The sequence below is a fragment of the Trachinotus anak genome, unplaced genomic scaffold (assembly GCF_046630095.1).
Source record: "Trachinotus anak isolate AG129_WGS33_773 ecotype Australia unplaced genomic scaffold, CSIRO_AGI_Tana_v1 ptg000011l, whole genome shotgun sequence".
Taxonomy (NCBI): Eukaryota; Metazoa; Chordata; class Actinopteri; order Carangiformes; family Carangidae; genus Trachinotus; species Trachinotus anak.
The window spans coordinates 19,488,894-19,510,484 of NW_027273862.1; the positions used below are offsets into that span (position 1 = coordinate 19,488,894).

Here is a 21,591-nt window from a genome sequence, read left to right on the forward strand (position 1 = left end):
CTTGGAAACTGCTGTCACTGGTATGGATTAAATATCTGACATTTTGATGAGATAGTTAAAAAAAAAACACTAACAATGTGAGCATGCATGAACAGTGAGCAATGTAAAACCAACATATATCAGCTAATTCACATTTCATCATTTCAGTTGGTTAAGCAACAATTCAGATGTTCTGAAATTATTGCAATTATTTAATTGTCAAGTTAATTCTGTTTGTGCATCTTCACATTTGTACATCTGTACAACTACACACTACATATTATGCAACTATGACTTAGTTTTTTTGTGGCAGGGTTTGTTTTATATTTTGAAATTAATTGAGCTTAACAAACTGCATTTTTTCATTTCTAATTTCTATTTATTTTCTCTTTTATTTTTCATTTCCTATTTTAACGCTGTGTATAATCCTTTTTGCAGTGCCCTCTCTGAAGTATAACATTACCATGTGAACACACCATTAAAACATTTTTTTAAAAGGCAAAAACCAAGCAGGGGTGTGGGGCTGTACCAGAAGTTGTTGTGTGAGACAAATGATCTCCTTGGCCTGTTTGTTTCTGTTATCTCATGTCAGTCACCATCCTTATAAGAGCAGGGGTGTTAGGTTACAGGGAGACACACAAGCAACTCTGATAGCATGAAGCAGATACTGTGCAATTACCGAAGCCATCCAAGCGCTTTGAAATGGTCAGCACTGAATGTTAAGATGCTGACACAGCTGTATGCAAATTGTCCAAACACACACTAAGGTACTAGTGACTGTGACCTCATTCCCCATCTGTACCATAAAGTCTCATTGATGTTAGAAGATTGAGATGGAGTGGATGTTGAACAGTATAAACGTTAACTAAATGATGTTTTGGAGTTGAAAGGGGATTGAACCCAGTGTAAATTCAGAACTTTGCGGAACTCAGCGGAAAAAAAAAAAAAACTGCTGCAGACATGGTGATTACCAGTACACAACCTCAGGGGAATGAAACTCAACTCAAAATAAACATCTCATGCGATCAAGGGATAAAATTACCAACAGCACACAGTTAATGCAAATGTTTAATTTGTTTTAAAGGAAATCATTCTCCCTCTGTGTTATCTTTCATTTAAGAGCTGGATGCAGACAGGCCTGGTAGAAAGGGAAAAACCTGGCAGGTTTAATACCGCACAACATAGCATAGAGATGTGAACAGCTATTCTACCTCTGATGACCTCATGAACAGTATTTAACTCAGCTTAATCTTTTTTTTTTCATCCAGTAGTTAGTGGGCTGTGTCTCTAACTTTACAAAAAGGAAAACTGTCTGTTTTGGACCAATACATCTGGCACTGCCACATGATAATCTGCAGAGCCAGTGGGTGGATGGATGGACACACGATAATCTGTAAGAGGCAGTGGACAAAATCTTCATTTAGGAAATGGCCAGAGTACTTCTTGGCCACCATGCTCTATCCTTCTCAGACAGACAGAGACGGAGGGTGTGTGTGTGTGTGTGTGTGAGAATGTGAGACAGATAGCTGTATGGGCAGAGCTGGGGGTGAGTGTGGGGGGGCTGGATAGAGTCTTACAAGGAAAAGATCTGCTGAGGGCAAATTTCCATTCTGCCAGTCTGGGAAAAAAAACAACAAATGAAAATCTTCACCCTGCCCAACAGTTACATCACAACGACCCCTCACAACATCATTCTCTAACGGGGATCTGTGCTGCATGTTAGATCATACTCACTACGAAGACCAGTGTCCTGAGTGTACTGAGAAACAACATATTGGTTGATAATTAACTTTACTAGTTTTTTGTTAACATCCTACAACTAACTATGCCAAACGCAAGGGTCAGCATTCAGAAATTGGTCACTGATCAGGTATGTGAAATAAACTACATGTGGACACAGGAATGGTCAAACTGGGAAGGGCGCCCTCTAGTGTTGGATTAATTAATGTCATCCACCCTCAGCAAAAGTCATCTTAATCTTGCCAGGGGGCAAGTCACATTCAGGGCCTCTCAAGAAGCTCACATGCTTGTCAGCTAACATTTGTTCTGGCTAAATAACTGTGTAATCCTTGTTTCAACTTTTAAATAAGTCAACAAATCACAGTCGCTTAACTCTGTGTGTTTACCAGAGTGTATCTGAGCAGTGGTGAAACTGTGCCGGCCCAACTGTTGGCAGATACACTAGGGACAATCATTTTCACAGTAAAAGATGTGTGGTGAATGTGTTAACTTCACTGTTTATATTGAAGTAAACAAATTCAGGTAAAATGTTGAATATTTTTATAGCAATGCAATTCAAACACTGTTCATTTTTTTTCATTTTCAATTTAAACAAAAATCCCCCACCTTGTTCCAAACACAATACAACAAGAGACAGCTGTGATTAAAGTAGACAAAGTGCTGCTACATTGTAATATATCATCCAGAAATGTGGAGTTTCACAATTGAAAATATTACACGTGAAGGTTTTGAATTTGCTAGTTCCATTTCCAACTTTGTTTAATGGTGTCTGCTGAAAAAAAAATGTTTGAGGAAATCCTGTGGGTGCCACCCTGATTTATTCCCCTTCAAGAACTTCTGACAGGACGGCAAAGCTTTATGATCAACAGAACATTTAGTCGAAAGAGTCCTGACTTTTGATCTCCATGAAGAATATGTTTAGGTGTTTGTGCACACATTTATGAAGTAATCCCATTCAAATGTGATAAAAACGCTTTCTTCTTTCTCCCCTCTTTCAAAACCTCATGTGGAGTTTACAGTTTGGATTTATTAAAGCTGGGTGGTTCAGTAAATGCATCTTTCATTCTTGCCCTATTTTCTGATATTTCTTTAAGAAAAGTGACTGAATTCACAAATGAAAGGTGGCAGAGGTCTGTGACATTGCGTTGTAAATGAAAGTGTTGCTAAAGGGCACAAACTGGTGGCTGATGATCTTGATGGCCTCTTGAGCAGCTGATCCTAAACAAACATATTGACAAAAGTTAATATACATCTTTGATTTATCAGCACTATTTGAGTGAGCTATGCTGCACATCTGAAGAGTGCTAAAAACTTTACCTCCCAAAAATGCTGCAACTGTGTGTGGCTCTGCTGCACCATATCGACAGCTGCGGGTTATTAAAGAGTATATGGAAAAACTATTATTATCAATTATGATCAATGATATTGTAATATTAACAACATTTGGCACAGTCTTTAACAAGCCCTCTAAACAGTAAATTCAGCAGTGACAATGACTTACAACTCATGGATATAGTCGTCTTTGATGTTGATGTTGAGGCTGTACTCCTGCAATAGGCTGTTTACACAGAGCTTCAGTTTGCTGATGTCCTCCTCAACCTGGTAGTTGTAAACCCCTGGTAAGAAGAGGACGTGGCATCAGGAAGAATGATCTAAATAATTCTTCAGAGAAAAAATAATACCTCTTGATACACCTGCAAGCCCCTTTCAACATCAGGGTAGTCTCACCCAGAGCTCTTGGGATGATGGCATTATAAATATTGACAAGGCTCAATCACAGCTCAACCAATATGATTTAAAGGCCCAACAAATGGTATCAATGTTAAATGTAAAGGAGCTACAAAAACATGCAGCTGTAATGCTCATTGACTAGAGACTGCGAGTATCTTAAAGTTGTAGCTACTACCATTTTTTCTGTACTTGTAGAAACCCACATTAACATGGATTCCCTGTACATGGCACAAGCTGGTATAGTCTGTCAATGACTGAGTAACATAAACACAAAAAAACCCATCTGATTCTGTTAAGTTGTGAAGTGTCAGCTCCATGGATGTGTTTGTCATCTGTATGGACCTTGGCCGTACCTGGGTAGCGGGAGTGCTGCTGATAGAAGCGATCAACAGCGCGAAGCATGAGGTAGAAGACCATCTCGCTATCTGGACTGTCCATGCATGAGGCTGAGAAAACACAGTTATCGGTAATTGGTGAATATGCTTTACGCTTAGCAAAATAGAAAACAGTACAAGAGTTAGCACTAACATAATAAATGACCATGAACAACACTGAACAGTCAGAAAGGAAATTTATTTCCAACTTACTGATTTCATCTTTATTTACTGAATCCACACTATATTCTTCACCCAGTGATCTGCAGCGCACCACCCTCAGAAAGGATGCATTCTTACCTAGATGCCAACATAAATGCCTACAGTTAGGAATGAAGTGCTGCGACAACCAGCAATGTAACAGATTAAGCTACACTTGTATGCAGACTGAGTTCTTAAGTCTGAAAGAACATACAGTGACAGCATTACAAGAGAAAAAGAAACTTCAAGTAAGAAAAGGAAACACTGCTGCACGATGGCAACTCATAACAGATGTAGTGCTTCAAGTGCTGCTAAATAAGTAACAATATTTGACTGATGAATATACAGCGTAAGGCAGTTTCGATTCAGACATACCAACGTGTGTAAATACACAGATCCCCAGAGGGTATATTTACATGCATATTACACGAGTTACAATTAAAGGCTGCACTATTTCACATAGGGACATTATAACCGATTTTCTTGCATTACATAACTTAATTGATAATATACTTATGGAACTGTGACATAATGAAACCCCAAATGCACATCTCAATATAAAATAAATAACTCTAAATCACAGTCTATACAGTGTGGATTTTTTGGGCAAATATACCCATTGATTATGCCTGAATGAAAAAATGTGAGGGAAAGGGGTGTTAATTCAAGAGTGGGTTACTTACAGAACAGTTTAATGTCCTTTTCAGAGATGCTCTCCGGTGGCTTGTGGAAAGGAAAATTAGAAGTAATTTCAGCAGAAACCCTTTTTAGTTAAATCCATTTCAAGTAAAAACTATTTCCACCCATTTATTTAGTATGTCAGCGCAAAGTCTATTAATGGTATTATAATTTAATCTCAACATGGCTGCATGCAAGACCAATTCAAAAGTCATAATGAGGACACAAAGGTGTCCTCATTATGACAGCTTTTTTTTATTGTAGGTTTGCACAGTTAAATCCCAAACTGGCTTCTCAGGTAAGTAAAACTTGCCTGGATGCAGTTGCTGGATCCACAAATGTATTATGATGCATGCACAGCGGTTAGTCACTTTCTTATAGATGCTTTTTTGTGGGGTGTGTCACACATTTTCTCTTGACAACTATTTGTTGGATAGATTTGCCTACATTAGCATTTTAAGCAACTTACCTTTGATCATTACCGATCATACAAACAGTAATATTGTCACATTGGTTTAAGAGTACATGCTGTGCAACATCAAATCTAACGTATCCTAGTCACAGCTTATTCATCAGACTTGCCAGACATTTATTTTGAAAACTCTAGATATTAACTGGTTTCATTAAGTCCTAAATTCAAACTTTTTTCTGACTGACCTAAACACTCTTATTCAGTGAGGACATGGGTTTACAGCTTACCTTTCCAACAGACTGCAACAGACATTCTACATGCTTAGAAACAGCTGCTGCATCCTGCATGGCCTTTTCCCTGTAACTGAAATAAAACAAAAACAAATGAACAGCCGCACATCCACAAAGCCACATTATTAAATCTTGCATGCTTGTTTGACCACACAGGTCTTTTCTAGTACTTTTCTGTTGCTCTTGTGCCCTCTACAAATTTATCTACACAGCTAGAACTCACATATTCCACACTTACACATTTTGAAGGTTGATAAACTTCTGAGAGTCTGCGATCATATCTGGGATGGTTCCCCGTACAGGTAGGCTTCCATTGCCTTCATTGTGAACAAACTCCTTGACAGCTCTCAGCATTACCCAGAAGGCCGTGGACTGATAAACACATACAAACAGAATATACACCACAGTTTAAAAAGCAATAATTCCAATAACTACTTATTTGAAACTATGATAGAACTGTGTGTATTTTGATGGAACTGCCTTAGGAAGAAAAGTCAAAACCTGTGCTGTGATGTTGTTACACTGCTCACTATTGAAGAGGTCTTCAACATTACTGGGAATCTGTGGAAACAAGAGGAGTCTCATTGGATTTAAGTGTTAATTATGACATTATATAAAACAGACTGATTGGCGGGTTAAAAATTGACACATGTTGCATGGGACACAAGATAACTCTTAAGAACCAAAAGCATTTTAGATCTGGCACCTTGGTTGGGTTTAAAGCAGTATTGACATTCTTAATAGCTTCCTCAAAGTTTTCTTCATCCTCTGGGACACCATTTTCATTCTTCAGGATCCCTGATGGAACATAAAATAAAAGTTAAATCACAGGTAAGTCACTGAACATACAGGCAACTACAATCAAGAGGTCCACAGATACCTTCCCGAATAAACTGTCTGAAGGCCTCTTTCTCTTTGTAATTTTTCGGTGGCTGACCATTGTGCTACAAAGACAAGAGCAGACATTTTATTGTACAGCAACACTAAAACACAAAAACAGTCAAGAATGAATATCAGTGACGAAGCCTTTGTCAGACAAATACTCAACAGAAAACTTAATGTACCTCACTAAGCCATTTCTCCAGGTATTTAGCGACAATGATAATCCATGGTGTGTGACTGTGATCCTACAGGTTAAATGAAAAAAATGGAACAATATCAGTTGGGCATGGTTTAAACTGACTAATGTGCATACACACATGCTGAAACCAAACTACACACCTTCTTGTCCATGCTATCAAGGTCATAGGACTGAATGTGGTTCGTGAATTCACCAAAAGGCTGGTCTAACCTCAGGTCCTCCAGGGCGTTGTCTGGGTGAGATTCAATCACTAAAGACAGAAGCGATAAAATGATACATATTAAATTTTGAATTATACCTACAAACTACAAGCCACGGCGAAAAAGCCATGTAGGGTGGATACGGGCAGATGAGATGTCAATAATCTCATGTAAATGACTACAGAGGGTAATTTATTACATTTTATTCAATGCAGTGCTGCATTAGCAATTTCATGGGTTCATGCCTCAATTTGAATAGAAAGCATTATATATTTCATAATACAATACCAATAAAAGTTAAAAATAAAAGTTATTTAGTATTGTAAAGTATCATATCAAGAAATCAAGTGGAATTTAGGATAAATGCTGGGAAACTAACCTGTGTGCTCCCGTACCACTAGCCTCATGTAGCCGATGAGGCCGTAGGTTTTACAGACTAGGAAAGGTACCGAGGCACTCCACAGAACTGAGCCGAGCCTCAAACATGTGCTGTTGAATTTTAGAGATAATTTGACAAGACCACAAGGACAGAAAAGATAAAAAGTAACAAATCAAGCCAATTCAAAAACAGTTTTTGCAAAACAATTTTCACACAATAGGCTCATACATAATTTCTTGATAACTTTCCTTGTTATAATTAAGGTTGAGAGTAAAGATGAATTATATCTCATACCTTTCTGGCAAATGGACACCGATGACTATGGTAAACCTGTGGAAAAACTCTGGATCGTTGTCCAGAAGTTTGTCTGGACTCTGCAGGAGTAATAGCAAATACAAGAAAGATGATACTGATCATTACATTTGCATATTTACACAGCATATGTTGTGCCCATAGACCTATTTTTATGTAATGAAAACTTAGCATTTTTATCCTCATTATTGTTGTAATGTGGAAAATGTTGGTCTTAAGTCTGGTACATTTTCCACCATTTTAATATGTTTTAGTGTAATGTAAATATTGTCATTGCTATGATAATATAAACTATTTGTGTTTTCCTTCCTCACTACAACAAAATGCTCATTATGAAAACGTGTGCGGCACCATGTCAAAACATAAACAATACTAACCTCCTCGACAAAGTTTCCAGAGACATCACTGTTAAGTTCCTGTAGCAGCTCTGTAGCAGCTTGTGCTCTGTTCTGCAATGTAAAAGCTAAGGTCAGGGGTCATACAAATATGCAGATACATTGCATTTTTTCCCTAATAAGAATATTAAAAATAATTTTGTGAATAACTGTGAAAAAGAGACACAGACAGCAGGTTGTAAAACTAGGAAATTTTACATCTGTATGTGTGTGTGTGCACTTGAACCAGAAAAATAGATATGATCACAACACATGCATTTATTTATCTCAGCAAAGCATACCTTTCCAATGCTGTTGTTGCTAAGGAAAAAGCTGCAAAAAAAAGATCAAGAGGTCCATGAGTGCACAAGTAAAACTAAAACATATAATTAGGCTTAGCTCAACTTTCATAGAAACACTAGAGTCTTACTTATTTCCAACATCTTCCCCAGAAACTGTGTGCCCATCAACTATGGTGAATGCTCCAACACCTGACAAAGAGATCAATTCATTCAGTGAGTGAGATGCTTTCATCAGCACCTGCAGCATTATCACCAACACAGAGTCACATCCGTGTACCTGGAAGCACCAGGTTCTTCAGTATCTCTGTTCCAGTCGCTGTGGCGTTGATGAGACAAACATGTGCATTCTCCAGTGTTTCCTGACCATGGTCACCCCAAAGTCTGAAAGCACACAGCATTACATATGTATGTAACATATAAAATTCATCCCATACCGCTGCAAAAACACACTGTGCCACTAACTACTGGTGTGACAGCTTCAGTCCCCTGTTGTGACACTCGTTTAACCATCGGATACAGTCAATATACGTATTTGTATTTCATAATATGGCTGCTATTGGACAAGCTGGCAATCTGGGCAAGCAAACACCTAAAAGACAAGCACAGCATCCATTTGCCATCCCATTAACCTTAAATGTGTTAGCGTTTGTAACTATAACGCAAACAGAAAGCTAACGCAAGCTAACGTTAGCGTCCCTGCCTCCCCAATGTCTCTGCTGGGACCGCTCACATAAAATACTCACAACATTTAGCTAAAACAATTTAGAAGTCACTTGACAAATCCATGGTTTTGTCTAAACATACCTGAGCTGCCTGTCGTATTTCTGTTCTTTGGAGGCTTTCGTGGCTGCCATGGTTTCTTTCCAAAGAGTGATGTCTATGGACGCATTTTAACTTCCGCAAACGCAGATTCGACACAAACATGCCGCCGCAAAAAACTCACCCTCGCACTTTCGACACAAATTTTCACTGAGAGCCATAGAGAGACCCCCCCCCCCCCCCCCCCCGGTCGACGCAATTGACTGCTAAAATGCAGTCAGTTATCAAACCCTGCAGAACCTATTTTTTTACTCAGGCTGACATGATGTTTGTGCCTGTTTAACTAAACTCACTGTATATTTATTACAGTGGGCAGGAGGCCGGAGTGAAGCAGCAATGGAACACACAGTGTGAAAATAAACACGAAATATAAGTAGTAGTCTAAAAAAAAGAATTTTATTGATATTTAGTAAACAGCTGAACACATACCAGCTGAAACCCTAACTTTAGCAACTGTGCGTCTTCTATTGTTTTCTAACCCTGAAGCCTTCAGTCATCAATTCTTGCAGTGTTACAGTGACATACAACCTGTGTCCACTTTTTTATCCTCTGGGGAACATGAATGTCTGTATAAAATGGCAGTCCAACCAATAGCTGCTGACATATTTCGCTTTGAAGTGAAAAGTGGTGGATGGAGCCTACCTATCCCAGAGCCCCCGCTGCCAGTGTGGCTAAAAATACACCAGCAATTGACACAATGTGTCAATAATTGTAAGGTACATCATCAAATCTCTACCATTTAGTGTTTAAAGGTGCTTAAGAGATACTAAATTATGTCATCTTATTCCTGCTTTCCTTTCTCCATTACTTTCTCATGCAGGACGTAAATGTAATGTACTATCCAGATTCCTCCCTTCACGAATACTTCTCGCCATCGATCTTTCCGTTGAGTTGCTGATCCTTGTTGTCCAGTTTGTGTACCACTCTGAAGGCCTCCAGGAACTCAGTGAAGTCTATACTGCCGTCCTTGTTGAAGTCGATACTTCGTGCCAGGTCATCGATGGCTCTGTCGTCGATGTCAACGCCCAGGTGGGCACTGAAAAGACGCCAGGTGTGACGAAACTCCTCAGTGGAGATGAGACCTGAATGTAACACATGCCACCCACAGATTAAATTTTTTAGGAACACATTTTATTGAACACGTTTTATAGAAACATTGTATTCCAAGAAATACCGCAGTTATTTACCTGAATGGTCTTTGTCTATAATGTTGAATATTATCTCAATATCTGTCCTGTATCTGAACAGAGTGTCAGCCAAGTTTGGAGTGACCTAAAAGAAGAAAGAGAGGAAAGGAAAAGTAGATAGGTGGCAGACAACTAAACCTCTTGATGTGTTTATTAGCAGCAGTGAAGTACTATATTATAGTACTAAGAAGTACCGTAAGAGTACCAGTGCTACTTGGAAGAAAATCCCCTTCAAAAAGTATTGCATTACAAAAATATTCAACAAAAGGGAATTATTATTATTATCCAATACACATTAAAATGTAAGCATTTAACGCTCTAAATAGTCTGGATGTGACTGAGTCTGTAGTTTAAACAGCATGAAGAAACAGAGGGAGCCACTGAACACAGAAAAGTGAGAATTTAATACAGTTGACTAGTAGTCACTCTGGTTGTTGATCACCTCAAAGATGATCAAGACAAATGAGAGGAACCTAGGACACATTTAAAGTCAAAGCAAAGGGCCTGAATACTTAGGTCAATGTGGTATTTCAGTTTTTCCTTTTTAATGAATTTGCAAAAAATTCTAAAATTCTCTTTTTGCTTGGTCAACATATGATATTCAGTGCAGATCGATGAGGAAAAAATGTTTATTTATTCATTTTTCATTTTAACACAAGGCTGAAACATAACACAATGGGAATAAATTGAAGGGATCTGAATACTTTCTGAATAGACTGTATTTATGTCTATATATTCTTTTCGCATGCTTGGCTACATACTGAATAAACTTTCCAACCTCTTTCACTTACTACAACTCAAATTGAAATAAAACCAACAGATGCACTGTCATCAATATCGAAACACTTATGCTGAATTTCAATCTGGACAATAAGGATCAGCAACTCAACGGAAAGATTGATGGGGAGAAATATTTGTGAAGGGAGGAATCTGAATACTACCTTACATTTAAGTCCTGCAGTAATCAATAAAAATACTAAAGTGAAATACAAGGTTCTCCAAGTAGCACTTAAGGACAGTACTATGGGTGAATGTAGTTGGTTACTTTTTAGCACTCCTGACCTGAGGCAGGGGAATCCCAGGTCCCATATCTTCGAAGCAGGATTGATACTCCACACTGCCATCTGGTGCCAGACGGGTTAAGTGTGGACGGAGTGTCCTCCAGGGCAGGTCCAGTCTCAGTACAGACTCCAGCACCTGAGCCCATTCACTGACTGACACATTACCTGAAAAAAGATATGCTTACATATAACAACTATACATGCCAACCTGAGTAAATACATGTTCATAAGAAATGTAAATAAAAATGGAGGGTAAAGATCACCGGTGTTATTCTGGTCGTACTGCTGGAAGCCTGCCATCAGCTCAGTGCGGTGGGAAAACAGCTTCTCTTTCAAGGCCCTGAGAGCCGAGCCTTCCGCAGCTCGTACTCTGCAAAAACAAAGCTAAACAAACTTAGCTTTCTTACATAATTCACAAATCTCTAGTGTCAGATTGTTATTGATTAATCTGACACTTATTTATTCACTTTATCCATTAATATCTATTTTGTGACTATAAAATGTCACAAAATAGTGAGAAATGTCTGTCACAACTATACAGAGCCTCACAGGTCCATCCTAAAACTCACTCAGCATTTAAAACCCAAAGATATTTGATTTAGAACAATTTGAAAACACACAAATAGAGGAAATCCTCACACAAGAGGCTGGAGAAAGATGATAAATTACCTTCATTGCCAAAAATGTTATTTGTTTTTGTTTGAATGAACTAATCCATTAAAATCGACTAACTGCCCCAGTTCTACTACAGCTGTGGATAATGTGACCGGTTACACACCATACCCCGGCTGTACCTCTGTGTCAGGGTGAGTTTGCGTGTTGTGCGGCTGACTTGGTACTGGTAGAAGCGCGGAACCAGTTCTCTGCCCACTTTGATGTAGGCACCACGGTTGCTTCCCTCCTCATAATAGTTTGATGCGGAGAAAATAGTGATCACCTGTTGAACAAACACGCACGCATTTATTTCTCCAGACTCAAACATTTTTAGACTTTTGGATCATTTTAATACATTTACTGCTTCCTGTCTACCTGTCCACCATGACAGAGCTCATATCCCTCCTGTTTGCACTCATGGGACCTGATGAGCAGCTGGAGTCCGTGTTGGAGTAGTAGTCTCTGGGTGACGTCAGGGCCGAAGTAACAGCCTCCTCCTCTGAATGTGTTGGGGCAGCAGCCTTCTTGGGTTTTAGGGTCACTCCACAATATATCCACTATCTGCAGGAGAGAGGAAAGCTGGTGAAAGTGCTGAATAAAATGCAGAACACATCACAATGGGGCACAGTTGAACAGTAGTAATTTCTCCGGCCCTCAGACCTGTTTCCATTCCCGTTCATTTTGAGGCGGTGCAGGAGGGGGAACAGAGGACAGAGAATCCAGGAAAGGCACTTGGAGGACGTTGATATTGTAAGGCATGCTGGGAGAGGACGGGCATGGACGAGGCGAGAGGCAGGATGGAGTTCGAGGAGAGCAGAGCGAAGAGGAGGAGGAGGAGGATGAGGAGGAGGAAGAAGTGGAGACGGCGCTATCTTGTCGGCTGAGCCTGCATCGCCTCTTTCTTCAGAAAGAAAACAAACACAAAAGAGGGTCTGTCATTTTAAACAAAAAGTCCAACTGTACATTGAGCTTAAAAACATGTAACATCTGTAAGCATCTGTGGGCTGCCGTCAGACCTCAGATTGGGAGTTCTTTGGTTCTTGCTGTGGCTGCGGCTGCTGCTGGGACGAGAGCTGTCTGTCGACCTCATCCTTTTTGCCTGTCTGCAGGACTGACCGATGTCCAGCTGCTCCAAACTGCGTCTGGGAAACCTCAGGGCAGATTTCACCTAGGAGAGCAGAGAAGGGAAGACAGAAATAAGGTGAGAATAATGGTACTATGTACTAAAACGAACTGGCCTGACATAAGGAATGACTATAGCATAAAATGTGCAACTGCTGCCCACTTCGGAGTTGTTGTTAATCCAGTCTTACAGCAGATATACAAAGTTACTAACAGGCTGCTGAAGAAAGTCTAACATGTAGCAAGCTCATAACCCAGATATTCTGCTCAGTAGTTGGTGGAGACCACAACTAAATGGAGAGAAACATGCCCCCAATGACTCCATGTCTGCTGTTTGCTAACATGTCAGCCATGACAAAATGTTTTTCTGACATCTAGTGGCCCAAACTGATTATTGCATTGCATCTAAAAGTGTAATTGGAGAGGAAGGGGGAAGGGTGAAGGTTGGCTGCTTGCTTCCACTGACCTTGTGCCTCTCTATGGAGCTGAGGAAGTCCAGGTCAGTCTGGTCTGATATCCCTCCGTGAACGATCAGGATCTTCCCATCAATGACTGTCGCAACTGGCAGAAGGCTGAAAATGTCCTGAAACAGCTGGAGGATCTCACGGCCGTGAGTCTGCGCACAGTAACAGTAAAATTTAAAAAATGAATTAATTTCACAATGCAGCCAGCTCCACCAGCTGTTACAGTCATCAGTCACAACCTGCAGAATGTGCAACAGTAGTTCTGTACATAATAAAAGCAGAATAATGACGTGTATCTGAACTTTATCGTACCTTGTACTTCTGCATGACTTCTTTTGTGAACCCATATCTGAAACGACAACATAAAATCATCACACTGAGATACTGTTCCTGTTTGTGCTAAACCTAGATGGATTAATATTTTCTTTCATTTCAACTCTTCCTCCCACCTACCTGAGGTTCATTATGTGGTCTTCATGGTTTCCTCGGTTCAGGTGCATGTAGTCGGGGTAAAGCAGAAGGTAGGCGAACAGGAGGATGACCACTTCAATCGACTTTTTCCCACGGTCCACAAAGTCCCCATTAAACACATATGGTGTCTCCGCAGAGGGAAGTCCATTCTGAACAACAGCAACATTCAGTCAACACATTGTCACATATGTAAAACCAGAGCTTAGAGATGTGGTCTTGACTGTCACAAACATCTGCTTGTTTAAATTAGATTTAATTCTTCCACAAATTTTAAATTTGTTGTATTCAAAAAATATATAGCTTTACCTTATAAAATATGAGAAGTAAGTCATCGAGCCGCCCATGCAGATCACCTGTACAAAATGCAAAAGAAAAGCATTAGAGAAGCCAGAATAAGAGAATCCTAATGTGTGCGTTTCTTTTGTTGTAGTCACGAGTATTCTTGAGTCTAATGAGATGCAACTCTGCAGGAGGTGGTCGCCGTGGAAGAGGAGTCAAGTGGCTTATCAGTGTGCAAATAAACAAGGGCTCCTTTCTTGGAATGGTGCCATTAAGATACAGTGAATTGTGTTTAATACGCATTTACAGACATCAGCGATCATTTACCCAATAAGCAGGTCATTCATTTATTCAGTGACTCAGTGTACTGTATGTAACAGACGCACACTCCTTTTCATTCTCCTTTGCAAGTATACTGAAAACAAGGACAAGTGAATGTGAGGCCATGGTCACCTACCACATATAGTGATCTCTTTGGTGTAGGAGGTTGATAAGTGGATGACGTTGGGCATCTGTTTTAGGAGTTTTTTGGTCTCATACAGCAGCTGCAGAACATATCTGGCATGTAGAGTCTATGTGGGAGAAAGGTAATGAATCCCTGAAATAAAGATTTAAAAAAATCGAAAAAAACAAAAACAAAAACAGACAATCAAAAGTGAGAGCAAGAAAGACCAAAGACACATAGATGGTACCTGCTGCTCCTTAAATGCACTGAGCAGAGCGTTCGTGTCAGAGATGGAGAGAGGAAACGATAGTCGGGGCCCGGTGTACGACTCTGGCACAGGGATCAGGTTGTAGCAGGTGTCTCTGTCTAACCAGGGGTCCAGCACTGGATCCAGCAGCTGGGAGATCAAGTCTGGAGGTCACAGTGTGTGTAGCTGTGAACATACTGAGCTCAAGACTTATTCTCACAAATGTCTTTTGAGTTTCATAAACATACATTCTTATCTTGTTCATGGCACACTCACTGACAATGAAACAACAGCATTCTTACTGATGAATATGAATATGAATATCCATGATGGATTGAAATATCAAATGGGAACTCCACAGATCTCTCTATCAAAGTGTTTAGCATGATTGCATATGTAAAAAAAAAAAGTTGTATAAAAGCCTTTTGTGGCTCCAGGTGTCCAAAATCCTTAAGTTAAATTGTTGAATTGTATTGTGGGTAATGTAAGCTCCAGGTTTTGACAGGGAAGAATGTATAGAATTAAAAAAGGTGATACTCTAGGTTCTTTTTTCATTGTAAAAGAGCACAGAACAGCAATCAGACTGTGCCTTTAGGTAACATGAGATGAAATCAAATCTTTTGTAAGGAAAAAATGAATTGTTTACTCTGTGATTTAAAGCAGATTTTAATTTGTAGTTCCTTGTAATAAACAGCTTGACACAACACCATGTCCTGATCCGCATGACCTCACTGAGTTGTATTGAAAGACCACTCCAATATGCTAATGAAAAACCGATGGCCTCTAATTTATGCACACAAGAAAGGCATGAACAAACATCTACCTACAGGCCTATTTCTATTTTTTTTAAGTCTTTTGTCTATTTCCCCCCTTAGTGTCTACTAAATGCCCTCTGTTCTGTCTCTTAAATACACACACACACACACACACACACACACACACACACACACACACACACACACACACACACACACACACACACACACACACACATACACATATACACACAGCTGCTGTATATAATAAATACAGACAACAGAGTCTGGGTTCTTTGCATCACTGACTCAATGTAAAACCCATGAAGTGGCTGTACTGTAGGTGAGCTGACCTAAGGATTAGCTTGTCAATGGAGCATTGTGCTTTTTAGCTGGATGAGCGGGTCAATACACACTCAAGCCACAGCTGTGTCAGTGCAACACACCAACCACCACTGGCCTCCACATTCACAGCCTGTTGCTAAGCAACAGGGTATATGCAATGGGTTTTCTAATCTAGTACAAAGTACAGTGGTATGAATAACACTGGTGCTAATTTGATGGAAGTAAAAATATATATATCTACATAAAATGTTCAAAACAAAAACCATTAAAACACCAACTAATGACGGGTTTGAAATTACTGCATGATCAAAATTTCATCTGTCATTATTATATTTCCCTAAAGATGTGTTTCTTTGTTTTTTCAAAAGTATAAAATATTATTTTCTAAAATAAAACCACCTTTACTGAGAGTTTTTAATACACATGCTGCTAACTAATGTACACTTCCTGTAGATAAAAAGATTTTTGTTCCTAACCTGGCCCATTTCCATTCAGCTGAGTGAAGTTGTCCAGCATGAAACTGAAGAAACTGGATAGCTGAGGATAGACAAAGTGTGTAAGCTTTACAATGCTTCTGAAAATTAGCACACATATGTATCCAAGTTTTTGAGCGGGGGTGAAATGCGTGCGTACAGTCACCTGCAGCTGGTCCTGTTCTCCAGCATATTCAATCGACTGAAAGATGTTCCAGGTGTACCTGCGCCTCATCTCAAGACGGGCCACGTAGCGCCGGTACCATCGCTGGATCAAAACAGCTGCCTTCATAGCTACAACAAAATATCACCTGTTACATTTTATTCAGTTGGGAGACATGTTTAAATATCGGGAGTCACATATTCTACAAACAGTTTATGAAGATGACATGAGAGACTCTAGCAGAGCACAGCATGGCATGTTTCATTGCACTGGTGTCTCTCATTCACAAACTGATTCTGACCCAAAAGCAGAAGCTAATTCTACTGTATCTTTTCTGCATCAGGTGAATATGTGAAATGTTCAAATGCACAGAGATGCATGCACATGACTCGTATGTCCCAGGCTGATCTTTAGAGAGTCCCTTACTCAGAGCCGGGGTTGGAGTCTTGACTGTTCCATCTGTGAGAGGAAAACAAGAGTACAATTCAGCAAAAGAAACTGGTAATTGAATAAAATAATGTGCAGATCAACGCACACACAGACACACATACAGTACAAGAGATAACAAGACACAGGGGAGGTCACGAGCAACAGCGGGACGGGAAAAACAAAGCAAATTAAAAGAGCTTTCAGGAGAAACAGCACTCATTAAATAGAAGAGAGGAGACGGACTGCAAAGAAAGAAAAGCACCATCTGTCAAACATCTGTTGTCTGTGTGTGTTTGTGTGTGTGTGTAACAAGTCCAAGGAAAAATAACAACTGCAAAAATGATTATTATTATCAGATTCATACTACACAAAGTGAAACTGAGATGTGTAAAATAGAAAACCACAATGCCACCATGATTTAAGCATATAATACACTATGTAAGGGGCACTTCCTAAATAATCTTACAAAGCGCTTCACAGAGGAGATCAACAAAATAAAAGGAGGAGGAAGACAATTACTTCAACAATAAAAACTAAACAACAAGAATTCTGCTTAATAAGGACACAAACAAATCTCTAAAACTGAATCAAAATCCAGGCAACCTGACTGCAGTCATCTTTAGTATTTAACAAGGCACAACTTTCTTTCTTTCTCTCTCCTTTTCTTTTCTTAATTTAAAAAATCTCTGAAATGTGAAACAGGGACAAAATGCCCATCACAATTTCACAGGGTCCTAGGTAACATCTTCAGATGTGCAAATATCAACATTTGAGAAACTGCAAACAGAGAATATCTGAAATTTCTGCTTGCTCTGTTGTTGAATTTTGTGCTTTAATGTATGTATATATTATGTGGAATTGGTTGTCCCTATATAAATAAAGAAGAAAAGAAATAAATACCATTTTTAAGATTTCTAATTTATCAAAATAGTTTCTGATTGATCTTCTGTCATTTGACTGATTGGTTTATCAACTATTTGTTTCAGCTCGAGTGTTTTAATGTGGACTGAGAAGAGGACAATAGGATCTATACTGTATATATATACTATATATTGAAAACTGGGGTGTCAGAGTGTGCGTAGGTTTTAGATTAGCAAAATCTTAAATGCAACTGAAAGTCTGTGGAAGGAGTCAGAGCTGCTCCTTGTTATTTCATTAGGTTTTTGCTGAAAGCCTCATTCAGCTTATTTCTGAGCTTGCACTCCAATTAGTATCCAACACTTATGGGCTATTTGTGCTCAGCTTGTCTGTCTACAGACCAGGTGTAAGAACATGCCAGCTCTAATTTGATGCCACTGTGTTTTTTTTTTTTCCACACCTTTCACCTCTTTTCACACCTGTGGAAAACAGGTCCAAATGTGAAAACCTTCCAGCTGACAGGACAAAGAAAGCATGAGTCAGTCCTGGATGGACCACGATTGTAGAAACCACAACAACAGCTACCTGCCTTTTGAGCCAGTTAAATTTTGTGCACTCCCTTGTGTTTCCGTGGCAACAGATGTGCCACATCCCATGTTGACTACCGGGGAGGTCCCAGGTTCACATTAGTCAGTGTTTCCCAAACAGGTAGCAGTGGGTCACATCTGGCTGGTGGTGCTGGACCGTGGCACAGGGACCTGAGGAGTAGGAACACTGCAGTTATCGTGCTGCATCAACCAGCGAGGGTGAAAGGAACGTGTGTGTGTTTCACTCTCTGCTTTTTCAGTATCAGAGTTCACTTCAGCCAGTCTCACATCACAGCAGCAGGGCTCACCACCTCACCCAGCTGCAGTCACCGTTTTCTACTCAGTGCACATGCTGGCCTGCTGTAAGGATTGATTCATAGATGAACCTGCTTGTAATGAAACTGTGTAATACAGATATTAAAATCCCATTTTATGGCATTGATGATAAAGACGGTTGCTTGAGGCTAAATTATCTAGTTATGTTCCAAACTATTAAATACTGATTGTCAGCAATGTGCATCACAATCAGGCTTCAATTTACGAACCTCAAACATGTGCCACACTAATAGGAACAAAAATGAATGGCTGCTTACGCTGCAACACTCCTGAACAGCCCCAGCTTTTGACAGATCAAGGGAAATGAGTCGAACAACCCAAGCTAACAGGTAAATGTTGCTTATTGCGCATCATCTTCCTACCATATTCATACTACGATATATTCACTCCAGGCGTGCTTGTTTTACGCATCCGGAGCAAATAAAAGCAGCAGTGTTTGTTTTTTGTTTTTTTTTTTATGGTTCCTACCTGCAGGTTGAATCCGTGCGAACCGGAAAACATGAATGGGATGCCGTAATCCATGTGATGCCTGAAAAAAAACAAAAAACAAATTTACAGATAAAGGTTACGCTAAATGACTGCTGGGAGAAGGGGATACGGCGGCGAAGTGTTCGCAGGGACGCATGGAGGCTGCAGGAGGAGCGCCCAGGGCGCACAGAGGAGACGGAGGCGTCGTCACTTCAGCGGAGCACAGCGCGGAGGAGCCGCTGTTCCGCACATTTCCCGGGTTACTGTCAGCTCGACAAGCGTCCCACGACTCCTCCGTCAACGTGTGCCCTTTGTAGCTTCTGTGCCACAAGTGAGGGCAATTTCTTTTAGCTTAACAACGAGGAGGCCTGTTAATTCCTTTCAGGATTTTTATGAGAAAGTAGTGGCCAGGAAAGTGTTGGGTTTAATCCAGTGTGGACTTGGCGCCTTTTAATGGCTGTTAGAGGGTCATTCAGACCCAAACCCATCTCTCAAAGCGGATTTGGGTCAACATGTGTGGGCAAATCAAAGTAGGAGATGAAGGGACAGGCCAGCCAACAGAGCAAACTGACGCAAGCATGTAAGGAAGCAGTAGAGCTCATGTTAAAACCTACTCACTTTTTTTTTTGTTGAGAGCAGATTTGACTGGATTTGATCAGTAAGTGAAAGCATACTTCAAGTTTTTTTTTTTTTATTTGTGTAAGAGATAGAAACGTGTGTCCTATTGGAGCATGATGGCCAAAATCTGGCCAAATGACCTTTGTGCACCAAATCTGAGAGCTGCAACCAGGAAACAAAGTTATTCCAGCATGTACCATAATCACAAAGTTTGAATTTTTTAAACTTCATAGGAACTCACAAATCCTGTCCCGAGACCCTTTTGACATGTCTGATTGTACAACTTCAATTTGTTGAACACATAGCACATCAACACACGAGCTTTGCATGAAGCCAACAGATTTAAATAAAAACTCTTTAATATAAGTATTAAAATTTAGTTTAGATCAAGTCCATCTCTTCATGCAGCAGCTCTTGTACAGATCTTGTGTCGTATCAGCGTGACAGCATCATTGATCTCCTGCAGCGTGACGACTTTTACTCTGTTGGTTTTTGACAGGCGGGAAGCCTCCAAGCTCACCAGTCTCAGCAGGACTGGTCTGGGCAAACCGAGCCGACCGGTCAGGAGGTCTGGACCCCTCATCCCAGCCAGAGCAACCTGCAGAGGAGATGAAAGGTCACGGGAGGTTTTTCCAGTATCACTTAAGAGCAGAGGACTCTTTTCATGCTCTTAATCAAAAACCACTAACCTGCACAAAAGATTTTTGATCTACTGTAACATTAAGTTCGTCCTTTGAAAATTAAGTATGTTTGGTTAATTCCTAAAGACCGTTCTGACCTCTTTATGAGCTCTGTAGATGAGAGTGGTGTAGGCTCGACTCCTCTTCTTCCTTTGTGGAGGAATCCTGGGTGTTGCCCGAACAGGAGCCTTCATTTTGTTCTGTCAGCCTTGTCAGAAATTCACTCAGAAGATTTAAAATTTACAGCAGCTTCTTTTTTTTTTTTTTTTTTTTTTTTCTTTTTCTTTTTAATAAGGCGACTGGTAATGAGAGCAAGGAGGCAAAGAGTGCGTGAGGAGTAAGACGGATGTTTTAATGAACGCAAATTGAAAACAGCTTTGCTTAATTAGGCTTAATTAGTTTCACCCACCTTAAAACCCTCAGTGTGATTTTCTTCAGCCTGAGCAGCTACAGTCAAGAGAAGTCATAAACAAATAAAATCACTTAGCCTTTTGAATCCACATTTTCCATGACGTACAATACTTCAAAATGCAGAAAACAGTTAAAAAATATAAAAACACAATGTCTGTTTTTTTTTTTTTTAAATCCCACTCTATCCTCTAATCATTAATAGTTTTAAAGAGCAAATAGATTCTAGTATTTTTCTATGAGAATTCCACCTCCATGATGCGAGGAAATGTAATATTAATTTGTTATATTTTGTCTTTTTTAAATCCCCTAAATGTTCCATGTACCAGTGAAGAGGAAACATTAATTCACCTTTTTTGAAAGTGCAAAAAAGTTAATTGGTTTTTGGGCGTTATTCACATTCACCACATGAGTATTAGTAATTTAAGGGTGCTTTTACCTTTTCTTTATGAATTTTGGTCTTATAATACATTATACTGATCATGGCTGCATCTTGCAAAGAGTGTGGAAGTGGCTGACTTCCTGCATTTAGGCTTTTCCTTCATAACTTATCACAAATGTTGTCACTAGAGAGAGAAACTCATAGAGAAGCAAAATTGTGGGTTTATTTTTGAAGAATATTTTGGCCCCTTTTCTCTCATTTTACAGTAAATTCAAAAGAAATCTCAG

The 21,591-nt window shown here is 39.7% G+C and overlaps 2 protein-coding genes across 2 annotated transcripts; both read right to left on the reverse strand.

Moving 5' to 3' along the window:
- Positions 1-2,242: 2,242 nt before the first annotated feature.
- Positions 2,243-9,015, reverse strand: nae1 (nedd8 activating enzyme E1 subunit 1). The gene is made up of 20 exons (XM_071488987.1): positions 8,858-9,015; positions 8,331-8,434; positions 8,182-8,242; positions 8,054-8,084; positions 7,755-7,826; positions 7,360-7,439; positions 7,066-7,175; positions 6,627-6,736; positions 6,470-6,532; positions 6,286-6,349; positions 6,112-6,203; positions 5,907-5,966; positions 5,644-5,777; positions 5,403-5,478; positions 4,709-4,748; positions 4,038-4,124; positions 3,804-3,896; positions 3,221-3,335; positions 3,037-3,086; positions 2,243-2,937 (listed from the first exon to the last, which is right to left on the reverse strand). The coding sequence occupies exons 1-20, from the start codon at positions 8,905-8,907 to the stop codon at positions 2,828-2,830; spliced, it is 1,602 nt and encodes a 533-aa protein (XP_071345088.1). The 5' UTR covers positions 8,908-9,015; the 3' UTR covers positions 2,243-2,827.
- Positions 9,016-9,275: 260 nt separating this feature from the next.
- ppef1 (protein phosphatase, EF-hand calcium binding domain 1) lies at positions 9,276-20,876 on the reverse strand. Its single transcript, XM_071488986.1, has 20 exons — positions 20,613-20,876; positions 19,217-20,432; positions 18,415-18,583; positions 16,965-16,997; positions 16,542-16,669; positions 16,379-16,439; positions 14,803-14,966; positions 14,568-14,682; positions 14,138-14,184; positions 13,814-13,980; positions 13,673-13,709; positions 13,363-13,512; positions 12,791-12,942; positions 12,435-12,675; positions 12,150-12,335; positions 11,915-12,057; positions 11,384-11,490; positions 11,122-11,285; positions 10,060-10,144; positions 9,276-9,954 (listed from the first exon to the last, which is right to left on the reverse strand). Exons 3-20 carry the CDS (start codon positions 18,479-18,481, stop codon positions 9,728-9,730), a joined length of 2,274 nt encoding a protein of 757 aa, XP_071345087.1. The 5' UTR covers positions 18,482-18,583; positions 19,217-20,432; positions 20,613-20,876; the 3' UTR covers positions 9,276-9,727.
- Positions 20,877-21,591: the final 715 nt, after the last annotated feature.

Excerpts from the sequence above, each read along its gene's own strand:
- nae1 (XM_071488987.1), bottom strand. The coding sequence starts at position 8,907 with ATGGCAGCCACGAAAGCCTCCAAAGAACAGAAATACGACAGGCAGCTC. Across the intron at positions 8,435-8,857 it reads AAATACGACAGGCAGCTCAG|ACTTTGGGGTGACCATGGTC; the intron begins GTATGTTTAGAC and ends GTGTGCTTTCAG. Across the intron at positions 6,204-6,285 it reads CAGACAGTTTATTCGGGAAG|GGATCCTGAAGAATGAAAAT; the intron begins GTATCTGTGGAC and ends ATGTTCCATCAG.
- ppef1 (XM_071488986.1), bottom strand. The coding sequence starts at position 18,481 with ATGGGATGTGGCACATCTGTTGCCACGGAAACACAAGGGAGTGCACAA. Across the intron at positions 14,185-14,567 it reads CAAAGAGATCACTATATGTG|GTGATCTGCATGGGCGGCTC; the intron begins GTAGGTGACCAT and ends CATTTTGTACAG. Across the intron at positions 13,710-13,813 it reads GACCACATAATGAACCTCAG|ATATGGGTTCACAAAAGAAG; the intron begins GTAGGTGGGAGG and ends TTGTCGTTTCAG.